The 22,947-nt window shown below is 47.1% G+C and overlaps 1 protein-coding gene across 1 annotated transcript in view; it reads left to right on the top strand.

Moving 5' to 3' along the window:
- The window catches only part of LOC142578042 (uncharacterized), a 172,915-nt gene that overhangs the window by 119,846 nt on the left and 30,122 nt on the right, over positions 1 to 22,947 (top strand). Inside the window, exon 7 of the mRNA XM_075687461.1 lies at positions 5,175 to 5,322. Within this exon, the coding sequence (XP_075543576.1) occupies positions 5,175 to 5,322 (148 nt within the window). The remainder of the gene's footprint in view (positions 1 to 5,174; positions 5,323 to 22,947) is intronic.

Below are 22,947 nucleotides of genomic sequence, written 5' to 3' on the forward strand. Positions count from 1 at the left end.
TCTCCGTGGCAGAAAAGATCCTCAATTTGTTAACTCGCCCACTGGCCCAGGAGCCACCTCGCGAAAAAGGAAGCCGTCATATTTTACATACACCGCACGGCGCCTACATTGAAGAAGACTGCCGAGCAAGCTAATGTAAAGGCGGTGCTTTCTGCCCCGTGCAAGACTTCAAGCATCCCTTTTTCGCAAAGCACTGAACTATGTCACAAATCACGAAAATAAATACATAGATTGTCAGGCAGAAGTCTTTTATGAAATTCCTTTGTCATGTGGTAGAAAGTATGTGGGACAAATCGAACAACGCGTGAATGAGAGGCCGAGGCAACATCAAAACAATATTATAAATGGCAGATAGGGCCACCTGGCAATTCATTGTACAGATTTCAAATGTAAGCCAAATTTCCACGCCTGCCACGAGCTGTGACAAATGGGTCAGATTAGTATTTCAGACCAAAACGATCATTGAGGCAGGTCATAGGCGCATGAATGTTGCTTGAATCTTATTACCGCAAACATACCTGCTCTACCTGAACGCGAATGGGCACAGATCAACCGTGCTAGTGCAACATGTATAAAATAATGGCGTTCTTTTCTCCTGATAGAACATTGTTGGAAGTAAATAAGGCACTCAGTGTGTCTGTTTATCTTCTTGTCTGTAATCTTTGCGCCTTTCACATCACACCAGGCCCAACCAACACATCCAGTTTTCCATCTTAACATTATGAAACTACGTGGCGATGATTTGATACAGAAAGCAGAGCATTGTGTATCACACACTTCACGTTAGCATTACTACTAAGAGATTGTGAACAACATGTGAATGTGCCCAATCTTTCAAGTTACAGCACTGTATTTGAAATTTCACTCTCAATATTAGCATTGGAGTCCATCCCTACCTAAAGGGAATACAACGAGAACATGCCCAGTGTAAACAAAGCATTCAAGCCATCTTAATCGACAAACACGCTTAATGAAGCTACTACAGCTAGCAAAATGTGCTCAGTTGCACTCTTCACATTCTGCACCAGCAATACTTGTCCTCTTCGAAATGAACGCATTGTGCTTGGGCTTATAGTTTATTTGAGTCATATTTCTTCCCATTTGCAGATACTATCTAATTGGCCCACATCCTCAGCTGGCCCTCAAGAGCACTCATTCATACTCCGTACACTTACTGGCGTTCAGCCGCACTTGGGTTCATTTACACTCGCCTAAACTCAGTTACTTCCCACTCTTGTGAAATCATCAGAAACGACTGAGAGGGCTCTTGTATGATAGTACAGCGCGTGCAAGTGCTTGAATGTCATTCACATGCGAGCAACATTTCAAACACTTGTCCATTTCTGCACCCCACCTTACTTTTTGTGACCGCTAAATATCAGCTGTTCTTTGATGTGCTTCATGATAAGCACACGATCTTTGCGCACTGCAATGAAGAGCCATTCTGGTCCTGATTTTCAGTTATCGGTGCTATGGTCCACTCTATAGTTGCACTGGAGATCCGGGTATACTGCTTTCTTTGGTGTTGGTTTTATTACTGTCGAACTCTGGTGCTTTAATCCTGTGTAGAAAAAACAGTCAGGTGAAAATAAAAAATGCCGAAATTTTATAATATCAGAAACAAAATCGCCCAAGAAAGGTCTTATTGAGGCCTATTTTGATCCAATGGGTACCTCATAGCCGTAAATCAAGACTACACAGCAATCAATAGAAATAAGCGAGATGTCCAACTTGATATGTTTTCTTTTTACTGTTTCATAGTTTTTTAACAATGCAACGCTGCTTTCTGACAACATTAGGAAACGACAAAAGTACAGACATCCACATTTTTCAGTCTGCAATAAAACTTGAAACTCCTAGGTCGAGGTGAGATATCGCGCCATTGAAATTTTGCTACTGGCATAGAACTTCATCCCTTCTACAAGTAACGACTATACTGCTCCTCTCCCGGATATACTGTGGCAATCCTGCTTCCAACGCAAACCTAGGCTTTTTCTCTGAGGCGAGTCGTCACAGTTAAATGATTATTTCCGCGTCAAACGAGCTTCGAGCTAAACTAGGTTTTGAATTTCAGTCAACTCGACGCATTGAACAGACAAACGAGAAACCCACGCAAGTCTACAGATTAGAATGAGGAAAGTACGTAACAGACCGGGAAACTATTCAAAATAAAGCAGTGGTTCGACAAACTTAAACTAGGAAATACAATGAATTCCTTTTGCAAAGTCCACGAAGGGGATAAGAACAACGGAAAATTTCACGGTTACAAGGATATACACGCTTGCTGGCAGCGCGATAAAGCGCAAGTCCTTGTAAAAATCGACGCATGAAATTTAAACTAAGGTACACCTGGCTACGCAAGCAAGAAATAACGCCAGGAATAACGCAATCTAAGGAAACCGAAACGGAACTACGCCGGCAGTGATAGGTAGTTCATACGCCAAAACTTCAATGCGCGTATCTGCATTAGTACTACACATTCAGATGTTTAATCACCGAGAATCGTTATCTGCTGACTTATGATATTGCAATGGAAGAAATTAAGAATTTAGTAGTATGGTAAGAAAACATCAACCTACCGAGTCAACACTGGGTCGCAGTTGTACAGCATGCACTCATGAGTCCGACGGTCCGGCGCACATGGAGGCTCAGCGCTGCTGATTGGCGCCCTGTGGTCGCACTCCCACGAGATGTCGAGTGTCACTGGCTCCTTACAATTCCCGGAAACATCGGCGGAATTGGACATAACTTAGATCACTGAGAACGTTCATCGACGCGTCCAGATGCGTACATAGTCACATAACGTCGCTGGTAAAGTTATGACGACAATTGCCACCGAAAATAATCACCTTGTTCGCCGGCTCACGCTGTTTTGCTCATTCCCTGCCGGCACAGTCTTTCCTCCTCCTGCGCTATCCAAGTCACGCGCAGTGGTGACGACTTCTTTCTAAGTCTATTCGCTCGCTCCTTTTGCCTTTCGTTTTTCTTTCTTCCTCACAGCTTCTCTCTCATAACTCCTTGCACATTTCGCTTTGTTACGTTCTCTCAACGCATCTGCACGCTTTTTGGGCGCCAAATTTCCAGGGCTGCTTACAAAATCTGTTTGCTCATTGGCCGCATACCGCCGTGAGCAGCAGGTCAGCCGCGTTTTGTCACGCATGATCTCGCTTGAAAGTACGCTTATATGCGGTAGTATGGGATAAAGCGAGAACGTACCCCTTATACGGGGGACGCTATGCAGGACTTCACTAAGAGTGCAGTCGAAAGCCGCGTTACAAGTTCCGCGGCCCACTACCCGGAGTCCCCAGGGGTATCTGCCCTTGCGCTTGGACCCTTTGTGCACTATCAACAGGATTGGCCCACAGTTTGTTGATGCAGAACAAAAATGCACGGAACCCTAACCATCACTGCTTCGCTGTAAAAGTTGGCTGAGATGTTACAGTATCCTATGCTACTCTCCGAATGTGTCTTCATACACGAGCATTCTTAGGATAGTCATACACGTTTAGGGGGCTATGTCTCTATGTTTGTTTTTATTGTATATGCTTGTATTTCACCGTTCTGCCGCTTAACTGGGTTACAGGGTTGTCAGTGGCCGAAAGGGTAGCGCGTTGGGCAGCTGTGCTGAGGTAACAGGGTACGAAACCAACTATCCGACCAACTGGGGTCACAGAGTATGTGGCAATGTGCATATGCATGCGGCTCCTAAACGAATCTTTCAAGCCAGCATGGATCACGGTAGATGCAGGAATTTGGTCGGGGGCACGTTTCGAAGACAATCTTTTGCGCTGACTTGGTGCACTGGATATGTGCCGCTCGGTCTCTGCTGGTCTTTAACGAACCACGTTGACGCCAAGTTTGATCACTGGGTATGTTCCAGTACGTGTGTGACGCTCTTCAATAAACGTCTCTGACGCCAGCTAGCGTAATTAGGCATGCATCACTGGGAATGTGGTGCTGTACAATAACGAAAAATATTTATCTAAATTTATTGGATTGTGGGCGGTACTGAACCAACGTCAAAAAGGATCCTCAAGGACAGCAATCCGACGCATTGGCAGGCTGCGCCACATGATAAAGGCGCGCTGAAAGATAAATTTCGCTGCAGTTCGCGCCTCATACAAAATTCTTTTCGATGGTGGCAATACGTCTTATCGCTATATTGATTCAATGCTAAACGTATTGAAGTCGAAAGTTACGTCATTTTGATATTAGTTCTGCCTCATCCTTTTCTCGCATGGCACGAGGGATGGTTTAAGGCCCATTTTTAAATGAGGACTATGGCTGAATGGCTGTCGCAGATGTCAAGACGATATAACGAATTTGATTCCGTTTATTGCTAACGCCATGCTTACCTGAAAATTATACTTCATGGAAGATATTTCGCGTATCTGTACAATTCAGAGTTCATAGCGTTCATAAGGGGATCAGCGTCATTAGTCGTTTTCAGCCACTAGCTAATGCTTGTCAGTTTCTGACATGATGACGGGCTGTGACGGTAGTTATATACGTTCTCACGTCCTCCCACGTATACCAAAGATATTATCATTGGATTTTGATTTAGTCATACTGTATTCAAATGTTATTTATCGGAAGCTATCCTAAGCTTTATTTCTGCCTGAAAAAAAATCATACTCACGCCATGGGTGCCGCCTCGAATAATGTAACCCTGCTCTAGTGCGTGTGGTATCTATGAGCTCGTGCTTGGTGTATCAAGAAAGTTACCCTGAGTACTGCAGCTTGAATGAAGTTGCCTTGGTAGTCGTCGCAATGGCGTCTATATAATTCTGAGTGTCATAATAATATAAAGTTATTGACATTGCTTATGCTAGCCTTGTATATTCTTTCGCTTCGATGGTTAATAGATGAATTAAAATGTAGCGAGTGTGATACGTTGGGGAATTTGACGCCTCATAGTGATCAATTGGCTTAAAGTATGCAACAGTGGGAATTAAGAAATCCTTCCGCTCGTTATTCTGCGTGGCGCCCTCAGAACTAGCCTAGCATTGCACGACACACTGCAATGCGTCCGACGAGACTTTGTGCAAAAGAAGCAGCACGCTTTATCACTCAGCCATCATGGAAGAAAAAAAAACGAAAGTGTAAAGACGGATTATTAACCTAATGCACCTAATGAAGCTGGCCACATACTTATCATCTATGTCTCTGTGCAGGGAAGTACCGGTGGATATTTTTGTTATTGTTGTGCACCATGACGAACCCGATATCAACTTTGCTACCTGCCGCATGGTGCCACCAACCATACTAACCGCGGACGTCTTGGAGGATCTTTTACAGGATGGGTTTTACGGCATCCGCATGGTAAGCAGTGGCCGTGTGCACTTTCACATATGCGTAATCATAATGTTGTTTAACACGCACCATGTAATATAACGCAGAGACTGAAGTAAATTTCAACAGATAACTTACCCGCAGTAAAGACAGCGTAGCACCCAAAATGGTGCCCCGGTATCAACAATGGTGTTGCAAGAAAGAACAGTAGTGGTACTGGGACGTGGCATTAGCTTGGTCGGGCTTGTGTTTGATGATTTGAACAGTGCCAGCCAGATGCCTATTAGAATGGCTTTAATGGTGAAGTGAGGCATTTCAACATTTGACTTTCTTGACATTCGCCCTCTGGTCTTCGGTCTGCACGATTCGAGACTTGTGGGAAGGCTGAAATACGCCCTTAAGCTACTTGTAGGTATGAAAAGAACTCTGCAAGTATCAAGGGACGCAATATCTAAGGCCCAGCAGTGAGCGAAGATATGTTATGATTGCACAGCCAGGTCTCGTAAGATTGTGGTGGGCGATAAAGGGATGATTCTATGAACATCACAGAAAACCTAAATTTATGTACAATGGGAAGGCCCAGCCTAGGTTGTTCAACAACTATCAGACACCACCTACGTAGTGAGTCTACATGAGTAGCGGACGGTACAGCAAATTTGCCTTCGTAATATGCTCAAGCCATACAGATAATGGGAAGCAGTTGTGGGCGTTTTTCTAAAAGTACCTGAAGAGATTCCAGTGCAGTTTCCGGAGTTAATTTCAGCGACGAACAGAGAAGCCACTGATCAAGTAATTAACAATCTGGTTTCTAAAGCGCAGCTGGCACCTGACCAGAAAAGCAAGGGCAAAACCTCCTGCATGAGTATCGGAATATTTTTGTGGACAATCCAGGCAGGGCATCTGTGCTTACGCATGACGTCGAAATACAGTCCTCACCGCCAGCGTGGTCTAAGGCATACCCCGTATCATCGGGTCGGTACGACATTATGAAGGCCAAAATGAAGAAAATGTTGGTACTGGGAGTGATACCGGCTCGTGAGACGACTACACCTTTCCTTTGATCTTAGTTAAAGTACCTGGAAGAGATCAGCGTCCTTGCGTCGGTTACCGCAAGCTAAATTCGATCACACAGGATGTAATCTGCCCGATTACCAGCATTTAGGAGAGCTTCGAGAGAGCTAGTAGCGCTCTATTCATTTCCACCCTAGATATTGTCACGCGGTGGTGACGTTGAATAACGCATTAGCAACACTGTGAAAGGCAAAACTAACTTTATTGGGCGAACCTGTGCCCACAAAAACAGGCTATATATATATACACTTATAGCACAACGATAGCGGCGAACACGGTCGGCGACCGCCGAAAATCTGATCAGCGAGTCAAGCGCGTCGGCTTTTATAGAGCAGTAGTCGAACGTTCCAGACTAATCGTTGGGACCCGCGTGCTTTCCGCAGAGTTCTACACCATTCGCGTCAGGCGATGAAATCAGATAACACAAGGTTCGGCGACAACAGACAGCGGATAGAAGCATCGACAAATTTCCGGAAACTTCGGATACATGCAGGCGCGTCCCGCGCTGTGCGATAACATTTGTTGGGTGGTGAAACGTGGTCGCCCGATAAAGATAGTACACGTGTCAATATCCCTCTCTTAGAAAAAGCATCGACCCGATGCTTCAAACAAACGAAAGTAATAAAGAAGCACTCGTAGCAAAGAAAACAACATAAGGAAAGTTCGTCAGCGTCCGAAAAAGGGTTTAAGACGCACCACGTGGACCACATCAGATCGTGCGCGGCGCCGCTGTGAATGCGAAATGCCGTCTGGCACGACCTCATAGTCCAGTGCGACAATACGCCGGATGACCTTGTAGGGTCCGAAATAGCGTCGCAGTAGTTTCTCACTGAGTCCTCGTCGGCGTATCGGGGTCCATACCCAAACACGGTCGCCGGGCTGGTACTCGACGAAGCGTCGTCGGAGGTTGTAGTGTCGGCTGTCGGTACGCTGCCGGTTCTCGATCCGTAGGCGGGTGAGCGGTCGGGCTTCTTTGGCGCGCTGGAGATAGCTAGCGATGTCAACATTCTCTTCGTCAGTGACGTGCGGCAGCATGGCATCGAGCGTCGTCGTCGGGTTGCTACCGTAAACCAGCTTAAACGGCGAGATCTGTGTTGTTTCTTGCACCGCCGTGTTGTAAGCAAAGCTTACGTACGGCAGGACCACGTCCCACGTATTGTGCTCGACGTCGACGTACATTGCTAGCATGTCGGCGAGGGTCTTGTTGAAGCGCTCCCCGAGACCATTCGTCTGCGGGTGGTAGGCAGTTGTCCTCCTGTGGCTTGTCTGGCTGTATTGCTGAATTGCTTGGGTGAGCTCTGCTTTAAAAGCCGTTCCTCTGTCGGTGATGAGGACTTCTGGAGCACCATGTCGCAGCAGGATGTTCTCTACAAAAAATTTCGCCACTTCTGCTGCGCTGCCTTTCGGTAGAGCTTTAGTTTCAGCGACGCGGGTGAGATAGTCCGTCGCCACGACGGTCCACTTACTTCCGGAAGCTGATGTCGGAAACGGTCCCAACAAGACCATATTGATCTGCTGAAAACGTCGGTAAGGAGTCTTGATTGGCTCTAGTAATCCCGCTGGCCTTGTCGGTAGTGTGTTGCATCGCTGAGAGTCGCGGCATGTCTTGGCGTAACGGGCGACATCGGTGGTTAGGCGCGGCCAGTAATACCTTTCTGAGTATCCTCAATAGCGTCCGGGAGAAACCGAGGTGCCCAGCGGTCGGATCGTCATGTAGGGCGTGCAGTACTTCTGAACGCAGCGCCGACGGAACAAGAAGGTAGTTGGCGCGAACTGGTGAGAAGTTCTTCTTCACGAGTAGGTTGTTTTGAAGCGTGAATGAAGATAATCCGCGCTTAAATTCCCTCGGGACAACGTCGGTGTGCCCTTCCAAATACTCAACGAGGCGTTTTAGCTCCGGGTCTGCTCGTTGCTGTTCAGCGAAGTCTTCCGCGCTTATTATTCCAAGGAAAGCGTCGTCATTCTCGTCATCTTGCGGCGGCGGGTCAAAGGGGGCACGTGCTGGTAATCGGCATCTGAGTGTTTTCGACTGGACTTGTAGGTTACAGTGATGTCGTATTATTGTAGCCTGAGGCTCCACCGCGCCAGCAGTCCTGAAGGGTCCTTTAAGTTGGCTAGCCAACACAACGCGTGATCGTCGACGACGACTTTGAATCGCTATATTAGTATGGGCGGAATTCTGCTGTTGCCCGAATGATGGCGAGGCATTCCGTTTCAGTCATAGAATAATTGCTTTCCGCTTTTGAAAGCTATTCGCAAGCATAAGATATGACCCGTTCATGGTTGTCTTTCTTCTGGACTAGGACGGCACTGAGACCTATGCTACTGGCGTCTTCGTCAAAATATGCAAGTACCGGCGGCGACTGCATGCGTCGTTTCAGTTCTCGATATGCGTCGGCCTGCGGCGTTTGCTACTTGAACTCGACATCAGATTTGGTTAGATGCGGTAGCGGCTCAGCGATGCGTGAAAAGTCCTTGACAAAGCGCTTGTATAGGCACACATGCCAAGGAATCTACGCACTGCCTTATTGTCGGTGGGCTGCGGGAACTTTGCGATGGCAGCTGTTTTCCGCGGGTCGGGGCGTATTCCGGATTTGCTGATGACGTGGCTCAGCAACAGAAGCTCATCATAAGCGAAGCGGCACTTTTCCGGCTTCAGAGTGAGCCCTGATGATTTGATGGCCTCTAATATTGTCGCAAGCCGCCTAAGGTGGTCGTCGAAATTTTTGGCGGAGACAACGACGTCATCCAACTACACAAGACACGTCTGCCACTTCAATCCTGCTAACACCGTGTCCATGACGCGCTGGAACGTTGCAGGCTCCGAGCACAGTCCGAATGGCATGACCTTGAACTCGTAGAGGCCGTCCGGCGTGATGTAGGCGGTCTTTTCGCAATCTCTCTCGTCGACTTCTATTTGCCATTAGCCAGACTTGAGGTACATCGACGAGAAGTATTTAGCGTTGTAGAGCCGATCCAATGCGTCGTCTGTCCGCGGAAGGGGGTATACGTCCTTCGTGATCTTGTTCAGTCGACAATAATCGAAGCAGAAACGTAGGGTGCCGTCCTTTTTCTTCACGAGGACAACAGAAGATGCCCACGGGCTTTTCGACGGCTGGATGATGTCGTCGCGCAGCATTTCGTCGACCTGTTGCCTAATAGTTTCACGTTCTCGCATCGAAACTCGGTAAGGGCTCTGGCGGAGTGGTCGAGCGCACTCTTCGGTTATGATGCGATGCTTTGCAGCTGGTGTTTGTTGAATCCTCAATGACGTCGAAAAGCTGTCTTTGTATCGACGGAGAAGACTTCTGAGCTGTTGCAGCTTGCTCATGGGGAGACTTGGATTTACGTCGAAGTCTGGTTCGGGGACTATGGTCGGCGGTGTAGATGCGACAGAATCTGAGAGGACAAAGGCATTGCTCGTTTCCAGAATTGCCTCGATGCATGCGATTGTTGTGCCCTTGCTGATGTGCTTGAACTCTTGGTTGAAGTTGGTTAGCATCACTTCCGCTTTCCCTCCGTGGAGTCGAGCGATCCCGCTTGCGCAAATTTTACGGTCGAGAAGTAGATGCTGGTCGCCCTCGATGACACCCTCTACGTCAGCGGGTGATTCGGTGCCGACGAAAATAACAATACTGGAGCGTGGCGGGATGCTCACCTGATCTTCGAGCACACTCAAGGCGCGGTGACCACGAAAGCTCTCCGATAGTATCGCTTGATCTTGCAAAAGCGTTATCGATTTCGACTTCAGGTCGATGATTGCGCCGTGTTGGTTCAGGAAGTCCATGCCAAGAATGACGTCTCGTGAACACTGTTGGAGGATAACCAAGGTGGCAGGGTAAGTCCGGTCATGAATGGTAATTCTTGCCGTGCAGATTGCAGTCGGCGTAATGAGGTGTCCCCCAGCGGCCCTAATTTGGGGGCCCTCCCATGCAGTCTTAACCTTCTTCAGCTGGGCGGCGATGCGTCCACTCATTACGGAGTAATCGGCCCCTGTGTCGACTAAGGCAGTGACTGCGTGGCCTTCGAGAAGCACAACGAGGTCGGTGGTTCTTTGTCAGGCGTTGCAGTTTGGTCTTGGCGTCAGATCACGGCTGCGTCGTGTTTAACTGAAGCTGGTACGTCGCGTCGTCAAGTCGTCTTTCGTCGGTGTAGTCTAGGCTTCCTGACTTCGTCGGGACGGCAGCGTGTTGTCATTAGGTCGTCGAGATGGTTTCTTCGTCGGCGGCGGAGCATCTTCGTCAGTTCGACGAACACCAACCGCACCTCCATCGGTTGTTGCTTTTAGTTTTCCGGATACGGGCTCGCTGACCGGCCCCGGGCTGGGCCAGTGTATGGTCGGCACTGCGGCCACAGGTAGCGGCGTGGTGATGGCGAACGCGACGGTCGTCGAGAGCTCCATTGTGTAGCGGCAAGGTAGTCGGCGATGTCACGCGGGCGCTCTCCAAGCTGTGGACGCGGCGCGTTGACGGCGAACCCTCTCAGTCCCAAGTCGCGGTATGGGCATCGGCGAAACACATGGCCGGCCTCTCCGCAGTGATAGCAGAGCGGGCGGTGGTCGGGGGCTCGCCAAATGTCCGTCTTCCTCGCGTAGGTGCGCTGGGCGACGGGTGGGCATGCTGGTGGCAGCGGCAGCGGAAGACGGAATTGCGGCGTTACAGGGCCCTGACGCGGTCGCGGAGGGGGGCCTTCACGGCGTGCGACGACGGCGTAGGTCATCGCTCCTGGCTGGGGCTGCGGTAACTGAGGTTGCACGTCAGACACTCTAAGCGATCGCTGAACCTCATTTTTCATGATGTCGGCGATCGAGGCCACTTGAGGATGCGGCGAAGGCAGGACCTTGCGCAGTTCTTCGCGCACAATGGCCCTGATGGTCTCTTGCAGGTCGTCGGAACCCAGTCCTTGGATGGCGTACTGCAGCGTGAGCCCCTCGCGGTTATATTTCCGGGTGCGCATCTCCAGTGTTTTCTCGATCATCGATGCATCTGCAGAAAACTCACGTATGGTCTTTGGCGGGTTAACAATAAGTCCGACGAAAAGTTCTTGCTCCTCCGACATTTCCGGGTCGGCGTGCCGAAAAAGACGGGCCATCTCCTCCGTGAAGATCTCGATCGTCTCGTTGGCAGCTGCACTATTGTAGTGCTTAGGCTCGCTCTTTTCGCACGACGCTTGTAAACGCTTGCAAGGAGCCGCTTCGAAACAGGCCTCACGTCGTTAAGGTGGCTTCTCGATTCTCGAACCAGGTACTGGTGGCGTCTTCCAATGCGAAATAGACAGGCCGTAGCTTGTCGTCGCTTTCCCAACTGTTAAACGTAGCGACCCCCTCATACGCCTCCAGCCACCTTTCCGGGTTGCTTTCCTGGTTTCTCCGTCGCTTTCCGCAACGACGTCGACTGCCACTTGGGGACTTCACGGCTGCGTCTGCGCGGGATTGTTCCCGTTTTGCCACATCATACCGTCTTCGGTTGGGTGGCATACGCGCTTACAGCTGACGTAGCTTTTCGAGTGGAATCAGCGCCCCCTGACCTTCAACTGGCACTTCCCCTGGCTATAAAGGACCTGCATCGTCTACCTGACCGGCACTTTGGCAGCAGTGGCGGCGGAGCCGACATATTTAGTTACGTTGATTGTCCTACACACAGGTTTTGCCTGCCTCGAGCCGCAACGACGTCGACTGCCACTTGGGGACTTCACGGCTGCGTCTGCGCGGGATTGTTCCCGTTTTGCCACATCATACCGTCTTCGGTTGGGTGGCATACGCGCTTACAGCTGACGTAGCTTTTCGAGTGGAATCAGTGCCCCCTGACCTTCAACTGGCACTGCCCCTGGCTATAAAGGACCTGCATCGTCTACCTGACCGGCACTTTGGCAGCAGTGGCGGCGGAGCCGACATATTTACTTACGTTGATTGTCCTACACACAGGTTTGTGCGGAAACTTTTGTGTTTCCTGTTGTTACTTATTCCGTCACTGCTGCCAAACGTGAAGTGTAAGTGTCCGGTACTAGGGTGATGCCTGAACTAACCAGGTTCCTAAAAGACATTCGGCAGGAAATGCGTGACATGCGGAGCGCTATTGAAAAAGAACTCCGAAAGGAATTCAGAAGATATGAAACATTCTATTGATTTCTTCAGCACCCAGTTTGACGCAATGCCGACACGGTGTGCTGCAATTGAAAAAGAAAACGCTTCCTTAAAAAAGGAAAACACTGCTTTTACCGCCAAATGTCCGGAACTTGTAGGGCAAGTGTCTGGCCTTGAGGAGAGGGTGACAACCCAGGAACAATACTCAAGAAACAGAAACGTTGAAGTTAAAGGTGTGCCATTCACTGAAAATGAAAATGTACTTGCAGTAGTAGCGAAGCTCGGCAGCCTGGTCAATGAGCCTATCTGTGACGCAGACGTCGATGTTTGTCAACGTGTGCCGCGGAAAGACTGTGGCTGTCCGAATATTGTCGATCAGTTTCGTTCGCGTTCAAAGCGTGATGGGCTCATTGAAAAGGCGCGAAAGAAACGTATATCCGCCACTGAATTCGGTCAATGTGGTCATGCTTCAATATTTGTAAATGAGCACCTGTGCCCAACACTAAAGAAGCTTCTTGGGCAAGTTGTTGCGCGAAAGAAAGACAAACAGTGGAAGTACGCGTGGACTCGGGGTGGCAAAATTTTCGCGCGGAAAACTGACACGTCACGGGCACTACGCATATCTGCAGTTCAAGGCCTTGATAAAATGGAGTAAGCACTTGCTAGTGTGCATCGGACGTCGTCCTTACTGCAGCAGTTAGACATGGCTGAAAGACTGTTCACACCAACTGACGTTGGTAAAATATTTTCTAAGAGAAGTAAGTGCACGTCCTTTTTACATTTAAACACGCAATCTGCACGCAATGAGGACGATGATCTCAGCGCATTGCTGTCCGCTTTTGCTTTTTTATTCAACATTGTCATGCTGTGCGAAACATGGTATCGCAACGAAGTGTTGCAAATATCAGACTGTCTCTCATTATCTGAATCGCTGCAATAAAAAAGGTGGCGGTGTCCTGTTGCTTACAAGGACTAACTTGCATTGCGAATTGTTGAAAGACTTTACTCAAATTACTGCTGACTTTGAAATTTTGACTGTTCTTCATGGTCGCAACATTTTTTCTGTGGTATATCGCCCACCGGGAGGGAATGTGGTTAATTTTGCTAAATACATCGACAACCTGTTATCCTGGGTTAACGATAACGACTACAGTTTAGTTTTGGGTGGTGATATTAATATTAACATGTTACACAATAGCCCACTTCGCAGAGACACATTGCGGGTACTTGAACCAAATGCTTGCATTAATACAATTACTGCTCCTACTCGTGTTCAAGGTGACTGCCAAAGTTTACTCGATGTTTTCATTACGCATTTTGACACACAAAACATTGAATCGGGCGTAATCACTGCTCACGTCAGTGACCACTTGCCTATCTTTCTACTTGTTAATTCACCTGTGTTGCCTTCGCGTCTTTCTAAAGATCAACACTTCACATTTCAGGATATTGACCCATTCACACTTGAGAAATTTCGCAACGAAATATTGCGCATAAACTGGCAAGACGTGTATAACGAAAAAGACTGTGACAAAGCGTACGAGTTGTTTTTATCATTTCTTCAGAGCGCTTACAGAAAGTCGTTTAAACGCAAAACAAGAAAAGCCAGAAAAGCAAGGAAACCTTGGATTACTGACAGTACGTTGAAGTTGATCAAACAAAAAGATGCTCTTTTCAAGCAATTCCTAGGCACAAGGGATGCAACAGATTTAGCAGAGTTCAAAAAATTCCGGAATAAAGTTAATTGTACTCTAAGGGCAGCAAAAGCGCAATATTTCGAGAAATTATTTAATCAAGAAACGACAATGCGAACCGATATCACCTGGAAAATACTAAAGTTTACTTCGCGTAAACAATCAGCCAGAGAATGCAGAAGAGTTAGAAATAAATAATCAGCCGACATCAGGCACGGCATTGGCTGACGCTTTTAACAATCACTTTGTATCGCTTGTGTATATTTCCTACGATCCTCGTTGCACAGAATACGTAAAACCAAAAGTCGTCGAAAGTGCATTCCTAAGCCCCACTAACACTCATGAAATCTACAGCACGTTTCTCAGCCTCCGAAATAGCAAAAGTTGCGATATCGATGATTTGCAGATTCCCCCAGCTAAGCATGTTCTAGAACAAATCTGTCCAGTCTTAGAGCACGTGTACAATCTTTCATTGGCGAATGGTATATTTCCTCGGCCCATGCAAATAGCGAAGGTAACAGCACTTTTCAAATCTGGCGACAGAAACGACCTCTCAAATTATAGGCCGATATCGATCCTGCCTATTTTTTCTAAATGTCTTGAGAAATTGATTAATACCAGAGTAACGTCTTTTTGTAAAAAGCACAATATAATTACATATTACCAGTATGGATTTAGAAAAGGTTGTTCAACAGAAATAGCTTTACTGATGCAAAAAGAGATAATTTTGCGAGGCTTTGAAGATAATTTACCTACTCTCGGTGTCTTTATTGATTTTTCGAAGGCTTTTGACACCCTTAATCACGACACTCTACTAACAAAACTTGACATTTATGGCTTTAGGGGACCTTTCCTGAACTTAATTAGAAGTTGTTTGCAGTACAGGTATCAGACCGTTGTCGTAGGTAACAACTGTTCAAAAAATTTGCCTATATTCGCTGGAGTTCCTCAAGGAAGCATACTAGGACCACTATTGTTTAACCTGTATATAAATGACATAACTAACATCAATACCAACGCCCAATTTCTTATCTATGCCGACGACACTAGTTTGTTCATAACTTCTAAGGACGTGAAAGAATTACTATGTGTTGCTAATGATACACTAGCCCAAATAAACAAGTGGAGCTTATTCAAGTAACATTAACTATCAATACTACCAAAACAAAAGGCGTGCTTTTCCAGCCAAAAAACAAGAGGCACAGTATTGACGGACATTTAAAATAGGCACTTCTTTCATAGACATAGCACCATCGGTTAAAAGCTGAGGTGTCATATTTCAAGAGACTATGCTGTGGAATGACCATGTCAACATTATTGCGAACAAACTTGCACGAGTTGTTGGAATACTAATAAGATTACGCTTCCTTTTACCATTAAGAGTGAAGCTCCTACTTTATAATTCTCTTTTCTTGTCTCATGTTAACTATTGTCACCTCGTATGGGGCAACACGACTAGCAGTAACATCATCGTTCTATATTTATTGCAAAAGAAAGCCATCCGTGCAATTTCAAGCGCTTCATTCGATGCGCATACTGATCCTCTTTTTTGTCAATTAGTCATAGCGCCGATGACATCGGTCTACAATACAATTTTGCTGAAACGCTTTTTTATAGAAAGAAAAAGTAGCACTCATTTTCTTGTGCACTTGTCAAGGCTAACACTAAATACAAGCAGTTTCAGTACACGTCACAGAGAAACTTGGCATATTCCGCACTCAAGAACTAACTACGGGAATCAAATGCTGCGCCATGAACTACCATCTCTACTTAACTCTTTTAATTAATCACCCTACTTATTATCATTTCAATTGGGTGGCCAAACTTGCCACTCATATTGGCATTCACGTGAATGCTTAGTGTTTTTCTTTGTGTTTTGTTCGGATTTATACGTGTTCTAAGCTGTAATTGCACGGTGACCTATTTATATTTGTATTTCAGTGAATATTCCCCGTAAATGAAAAGGGATTCATAATGTCTGCATTTTGTTGTTTTCCTGTTCGAGTTTTTTCGTAACTTGTATGACAATACTATTTCTGCATTCATGTCAATTTTTTCGCCGCAGTGCGAAGTAACTTTGTATAAATAGTCCCATTTATCCACATATTGTTTATATTTTTTATTGTTCATCTTGTACTTGTGCACGCGTTGCTACGTGATGCCAAAGAAACCAATAAGGGACACAGACCTAGTCAAGCCGATTTTATGGCATTTTGTCTGTGCCCCTGCTATCTGTACGTTGTATAGATACAAAATAAAGTTCAAAGTTCAAGTTCCTCAAATGGGGAACAGCGGAACGTCGGTAGCTCCCTGGGCTGCTGCAGAACTATTGGAGCTGCTCCGGCTGCCATTGGGGCTGTCTTCTTGGTCGTCTCTGGACGAACTTCTCCGACGATCTTCTTGGTCGCGTCTGGTAGAATTCCGTGTTCCGCGGGTAGCTGCTGTAGCCGGCGGCTTGCTCGATGTTCCGGGACGGCGTTGGTGTTGTCTTTGCGGTCCGGCCTTGGATTACGGCTTGTCGGGGGCGTCTGGTACATGAACGTAAAGCAGCTCCACCAGATGTCACGTGGTGGTGACGTTGAATAACACGGTAGCAATACTGTGAACGACAACACTAACTCTTATTGGGTGAACCTATGCCCAGAAAACAGGCTACGCTTATAGCACAACGATAGCTGCGAACACGGTCGGCGATCGTGGAAAATCTGATCAGCGGGTCAAGCGCGTCGCCTTGATAGAGCAGTCGTCGAATGTTCCAGACTAATCGTTGGGACCCGCGTGCCTTCCACAGAGTTCTACACCATTCGCGTCAGGCGATGAAATCAGATAACGCAAGGTTCGGGGACAACAGACAGTGGATAGAAGCATCGATAACTTTCCAGAAACTTCGGATACATGCAGGCGCGTCCCGCGCTGTGCGATAACATTTGTTAGGCGGCGAAACGTGGTCGCCCGATAAAGATAAGTGCACGTGTCAATATGGTCACAGGTTAGTGGCAGGCTCCCGTCACAGAGCAGGCTAGCATATACGCTGCATTGATTTCACCATTGGCTACTTTTCGCTCCAAAGGATTGAGCTTTGTCTTAAAGAACGGGCCATACTCTTTTGCGAGCCTTATGGACAGAGTGCTGCGGGGGCAGGACGGGTTCGCTTTGCCATGTCTAGACGACGTAGCGCCATTTTCTGCGTCCTGGCCTGAGCAGGCAGTAATGATGCGCCTACGCGAAGCAGGCTCAAGAGCCAAGACTCCGCAATGTCACCAGGCGCAGGCAGAAGCAATCCACCTTGAACATGTGATCGGTCGGAGCCGTCCACGCCGGCGCAAAGGGGGTCGTAAGACAGGATTTTCCGCAGCCGTGCATGAAGACCGACATTGGCTCGTTCTAAGGTGTCCCAGGCAACTATCGGAGGTACATTGCAAAGTACTCGGAATTGGCAAGTAGTCTAACCGCTGCCCTCAGAAAAACAGAGCCCCAAGAGGTCATCATGGACAAAAATAAGTGCTTTCGGCTTCCTGAAGACCGCATTAACAAGTCAACTGGCATTCATATCGCCGGGCTGCACTAAGTAGTTCGATGTTTAGTGTGATGGTAGCGTACGTGGCATGAGTGTTGTATTTGGAGAAAAGAGTGAGGGATAGGAAGAGCACCTGGTTCTCTATGCAATTCATAAGTGGACCAGTCGCGAACAGGCGTACATCGCCACCGAGAAAAATGCGCGTGTATTGTAAGGGATCTTAAGAAACTGTCTTCCTACCTTGCTGGCTCAAAGTTCCCCATTGAGACGAAGCACTCCTCTCTCAAATGGCTACAAACACTGTCATCAAAAGATGGCCTTCTGCTACACTGAATCCTTGCTTTGTAGCAGCACTTTTTGCAGGTACGTTAAAACAAGTGCAATTAACACAGTAACGCCGATGGCTTAAGTCGAACCCTCTAACACAGGGATGAGCCCTGATTATATCAAATCAGGGCGTTTTTATTCCTGCCTGAGTTTTTTTGAGGTATGCTTCTCTTTTGAGTGTGTTCTGCAGTAGATTAATTCATGAGTGAGATTTTAGTGCTACTGTGTTATTTTCATATACTAGCGTGGCATAGAAACGGGACCATAAGTCTTGTGGAGCTTGGTGAGAATGTGTTTCCTGCTTGCCCGCTAAGTGGTTGCGTTTTCGATGTGGTTCCGACTGACGCCTACTGTGAGCCAGAGATAGCCGCTTCACCTCACAAGGCTTTAGGGGTGTTCTGAATGTGGAATGAAACACAGGTAGGGAGAGATTCACCGACCTTCTACAGGACGTGAGCTGTTGGACACCAACCTAAGGCTACGACTACCCGTGCAATCCTGCGGACAGCGGATGTAGTTCCCCTGCCATCGGCATCTTCCTCCCGCGTTGGTGCAGTCTGTTACGACTGAGCCGTGTGTTGAACAATTTATGTTATCCCACGAAAGCATCGATGAAAGCCTGGACGTTTCAGGGAGGCTGAGCACCTGCAACCGTTAAAGAATCACCTAGGAAGTAGTAACGGTGGGAACACGTTAGCGTTTGTACGCGCATTCTGGTATCCTTGCCCCGTGGCGTGCGCGGAGCCCTGATGTCTGCCTAAGCTCTACAGTACTGTCTCCGTTCAGCGAAAGGCATGATTAAGCTTCGCGCCTGCATTTGTTCCTTGTCCCCCTCCGCAAGGAAGACGCCGACAGTGCCTTAGGGTGCGTGCGCGTGCGTCAATGCCTTTCCCTCTGCTGGGCCAGTAGCGGTTAGAGGAAGCGTTGAGCTGTAAAACGGGCACCGCCAACCGACTTCAGCCTTAAGATTTAAGCATGTTTCACTTTCTGTCGCACTCCGTGAGGAGGCTTTTAGATGTGCCCGTTCTGTAACGACGTATGAAACCTTCAATTTTGCTCGTTACGTGGATCGCCTTTCGTCTCTGGCTTGTCCCCTCAATGATGGTCAAGCTCCAGACTACCAGGCCCATGCTACCACCACGCTCCATAAGAAGAGAACAAAAAACATGTGTTCTATTACTATTGTACATTGCTGAAATATGTACGCATTCCATATTACCAAAATATGGCCTCAAATCTCTGTCTGTCCTTGTTAAGGTCTTTCATTCCTCTCTGCCTGTTTGATCTTCTCTGTGAGCCTAAGCACATCTTGTTGGAACGAATGATCGTTGCCTAGCTTGACGAGGTGGTTCCTCCGCCAAATGACCGCAAAATAAAACCAAAGTAGCAAGAAAAATGCTGAATACACTGCAAATATATTGCATGCGTAGTAGCACCAGCGACGCAATGCACCAAAAGTTGAGACGGAGCTACCGCCGACTCCGTCTGCGTTTCCCCACGGTCGCGCCGAAAGTGCGCAGTGTCTGTGACTACAGCCAGCGTCTGTGACAGCAGCTCAGCAAGCTTCGACCTTGGAAATAGAGTTGGATTCACTGTTCTTGTAGCGTAGGAAATCCCTGCCTCTTCTCGCTTCGCAACGTTTCAGATACGTCGGGCTACTTCAGTGAGCTGGGCAGAGCGGCAGCCATGCAACCGCTTCAAAATCCGTTCTCGTTTCTTGTACAGATTCTGGCATTCCTCGGCACATGGCAGCCGTTATATTCCTTTTACCAAGCTGCCGTCATGTCCTTATCACAATATTACGTCAGAGGTCAACACAACGGCGGAAACACCACCTGATCAGCCCTTCACGCGGCGCACATCGTGCCCCGCTTTGGCTGGGCATTCCCATCGGCTACGACACTGGTCAGCCGGACGTACTTAAGAGCGACGCTTTCATCGGGGTACATTACTGGGCCGGACGGAGCCGGACTCGCATTAGACCTGGAGAAGGCCTTTCATAACATTATCATTCCTTTGTCTCGGACCAAATCTCAGGCGCGGGATTAGGCAAGCACATTCACGACTACATGACATCGTTCTTTGCGGACAGAGAAGCCACTCTCAGGGCGGGAGACCTCGTTTTGGACTCGGTTAGGTTAGGTCGCAGAGGGACGCTACAGGGGATATACGAAATCTCTTTAATATTGCCATGATCGGGCTCTCGAGGCGACTCTTCGACGTCGACGGCAATAATCACACAGTATATGCAGACGGTGTCACCATTTGGCGTACCGGAGGCAGTGACGCACGGGTGTAGGCTGCGTTGCAAGAAGCCATCGAGATCACGGAAGAATATCTCAAGCCTGCCAATCTTTTGGCGTTCACCGCGGAAATCAGAACTTCTCCTTTACAGACACAGACGGAGGGGGCCCAAACCAAAGGGTTGGAAGCCGGTATAGGACGTCGTCATCACTGTACGGACAAGTGAGGGCGGTGCCATGCTCATGTTGGACGCCCTTCGTGTGCTGGGCATGACGACCGACTCCAACCGCTGCAATAAACGGATGGTGTCTAAACTAGCCAAGACATCGGATGATGCCCTCAGACCCTTACGGAGACTTGCGAAGCGGCCACAGGGTTTTGGAGAGGACAACCTCTTAAGACTGGCTCACTCCTTTGTGATGTCTCATTTTACCTGGGTGGTGGCAATGCACAATTGGTAAAGGTCATGGAGGGACAAGCTCAACGCGTTGATCAGGAAGACTATCAAGAAGGCCGTCGGGCTCCCCAAGTACACAAGCTCGGAGTGTCTTGGCATGTGTCTTGGCATGCACAACATGCTGGAAGAGATTACAGAGGAGCAGGAGAAGTCAGAGTAGGCCATGCTGTTCACCACCCAAGGGAGTAGGAGCATTCTGCGGGACCTGGCGATTCCTCCGACGGAAATCGAGTCTCGCTTTTGCGGTCTCCCTCGCGAACAGTGGAAACGCATAGTCGTCGCTCCAATTACACAGAACGCTCATCCCGAGTTTAACGTGGGTTCTATAAGTTCCTGTTATAGATATGTATTTACTTGTGTTTGCGCAACTGCATCACGTGAACACATGCACGCTACATGTACAATGTTGGTGACCATGAACTATCGAAACACTGCGACTGTTTGCTTAGTACGGTGAGAATGAAATCCACCGGCGACTCCATGCAAGTTTCCTTCCGACCACGCAGTGTCTCGAGCAGTGTCCGCTTTTCGTTCCGCCTTGCCATATCCTGGCCAGCCGATCCCTCACACATACATAATTTGAATTTTCTGAAACACAGCACTGGACGGCAACCTTCATGCCTAGCAAACACTTACAGCAAGGTATTTTCCCTTCACCAAACAAATGAAGTGACAACGTAATACCTTAACATATGATACAGAGGTTAGCAATGCCAAGAAAAGGTAGAAGAACATCTAATTCCACCTCTCAGCAATGCCGAAGAAAAACTTTTTACAAGAACATGTCCCACACTTCTTGCAGTGAGATGATTGCAAAGTCGATGCCGCTGTCTTGTTGCTAATTATTTTACAACGAAAATAGCCGTTAGTGATTCATTTGTTTTCGATTGCTGTAGGGACAGCCTCTTACATTCCATAGCTCTGAATTACAAGTGTCACATGCGACTGTTCTTCAGTTAAATTTGGAGTGTTTTGCAATGTGGCGTGTTTCGTTTTTAAACAAAAAATATTATAACGAGAAAGCATAAACTTCTAAAGTGACGTAACATTAAAAATGAGTAGTTCAGTTAATAATGCTGCTCTATAATATATATAATATAATATATATAATACAATAATATAATTATATAATTATATAATATCTATAATATATATGCTGCTCTATATAGCTATCCGGCAACAGAAGCACTCATTTTTTCATTCAGACCTACCCCGCATGCTCAGCAGTAACCCCAAAAAATGTTGGCAGGTTATCAATCCCCAGTCATCCCCTGGTGTCCGAATTTCGAAAGATGGTAAAATCTTACCTGATATTATACTGTGCGAAACTGTTTAACAATGCATTTTCATCTGTGTTCACTACCGAACCACACGTGCCTCTTCCTGTTTTCACTGTTGACCTCATGGGTCCAATGCCGGATATTATTTTTTCGCCAGATGGAATATCCGCACTAATTGATAATCATAAATTATCTTCATCAGCTGGTGGTGACGATATCACGTAAAAGCTTTTAAAAAACACGAAGCGCATCTCTGCTATGTATTTAACCCTGCTGTATTCCCAATCACTATCATCAGGCACGGTTCCTAACGAGTGGAAAAAGAGCAAGGTCGTTCCAGTCTACAAATCAGGTAACCGTAATTCACCCTTAAATTATCGTCCAATATCCATAACTAGTATCCTTTGCAAAATAATGGAACACGTCATATACTCACGCGTAATGAATTTCGTAGACAGTAATAACTTTTTTCATCCGTCGCAACATGACTTCCGTAAAGGGCTGTCATGTGACACTCAATTAGCTACATTTCTTCATGACCTACACTCAAATCTTGATACTAACACTGTGACCGATATAATTTTTCTTGACTTTTCAAAGGCGTTTGATAAAGTAGCTCATCAACGCTTATTATTAAAACTTTCTCGCTTGAACTTCCACCCCAATGTCCTAGCATGGATAAAAGAATTTCTTAGTAACCGATTACAGTCCGTCAGTGTTAACAATACTACCTCATAATTTCTTCCCGTAACATCAGGCGTACCCCAAGGTTCAGTCTTAGGTCCCCTCCTGTTCCTAATATACATTAACGATCTTCCATTGCATGTTTCCTCTCAGATTCGTATGTTTGCTGATGATTGCGTTGTCTATCGAACTATCACTTATAGTAATGACTACATTTATCTTCAATATGACCTGAATAACATTACAGCCTGGTGTGATCAATGGTTAATGGTACTAAACAATAATAAATGTAAATCTAT

This window comes from Dermacentor variabilis, chromosome 4 (assembly GCF_050947875.1).
Source record: "Dermacentor variabilis isolate Ectoservices chromosome 4, ASM5094787v1, whole genome shotgun sequence".
Classification (NCBI taxonomy): domain Eukaryota; kingdom Metazoa; phylum Arthropoda; class Arachnida; order Ixodida; family Ixodidae; genus Dermacentor; species Dermacentor variabilis.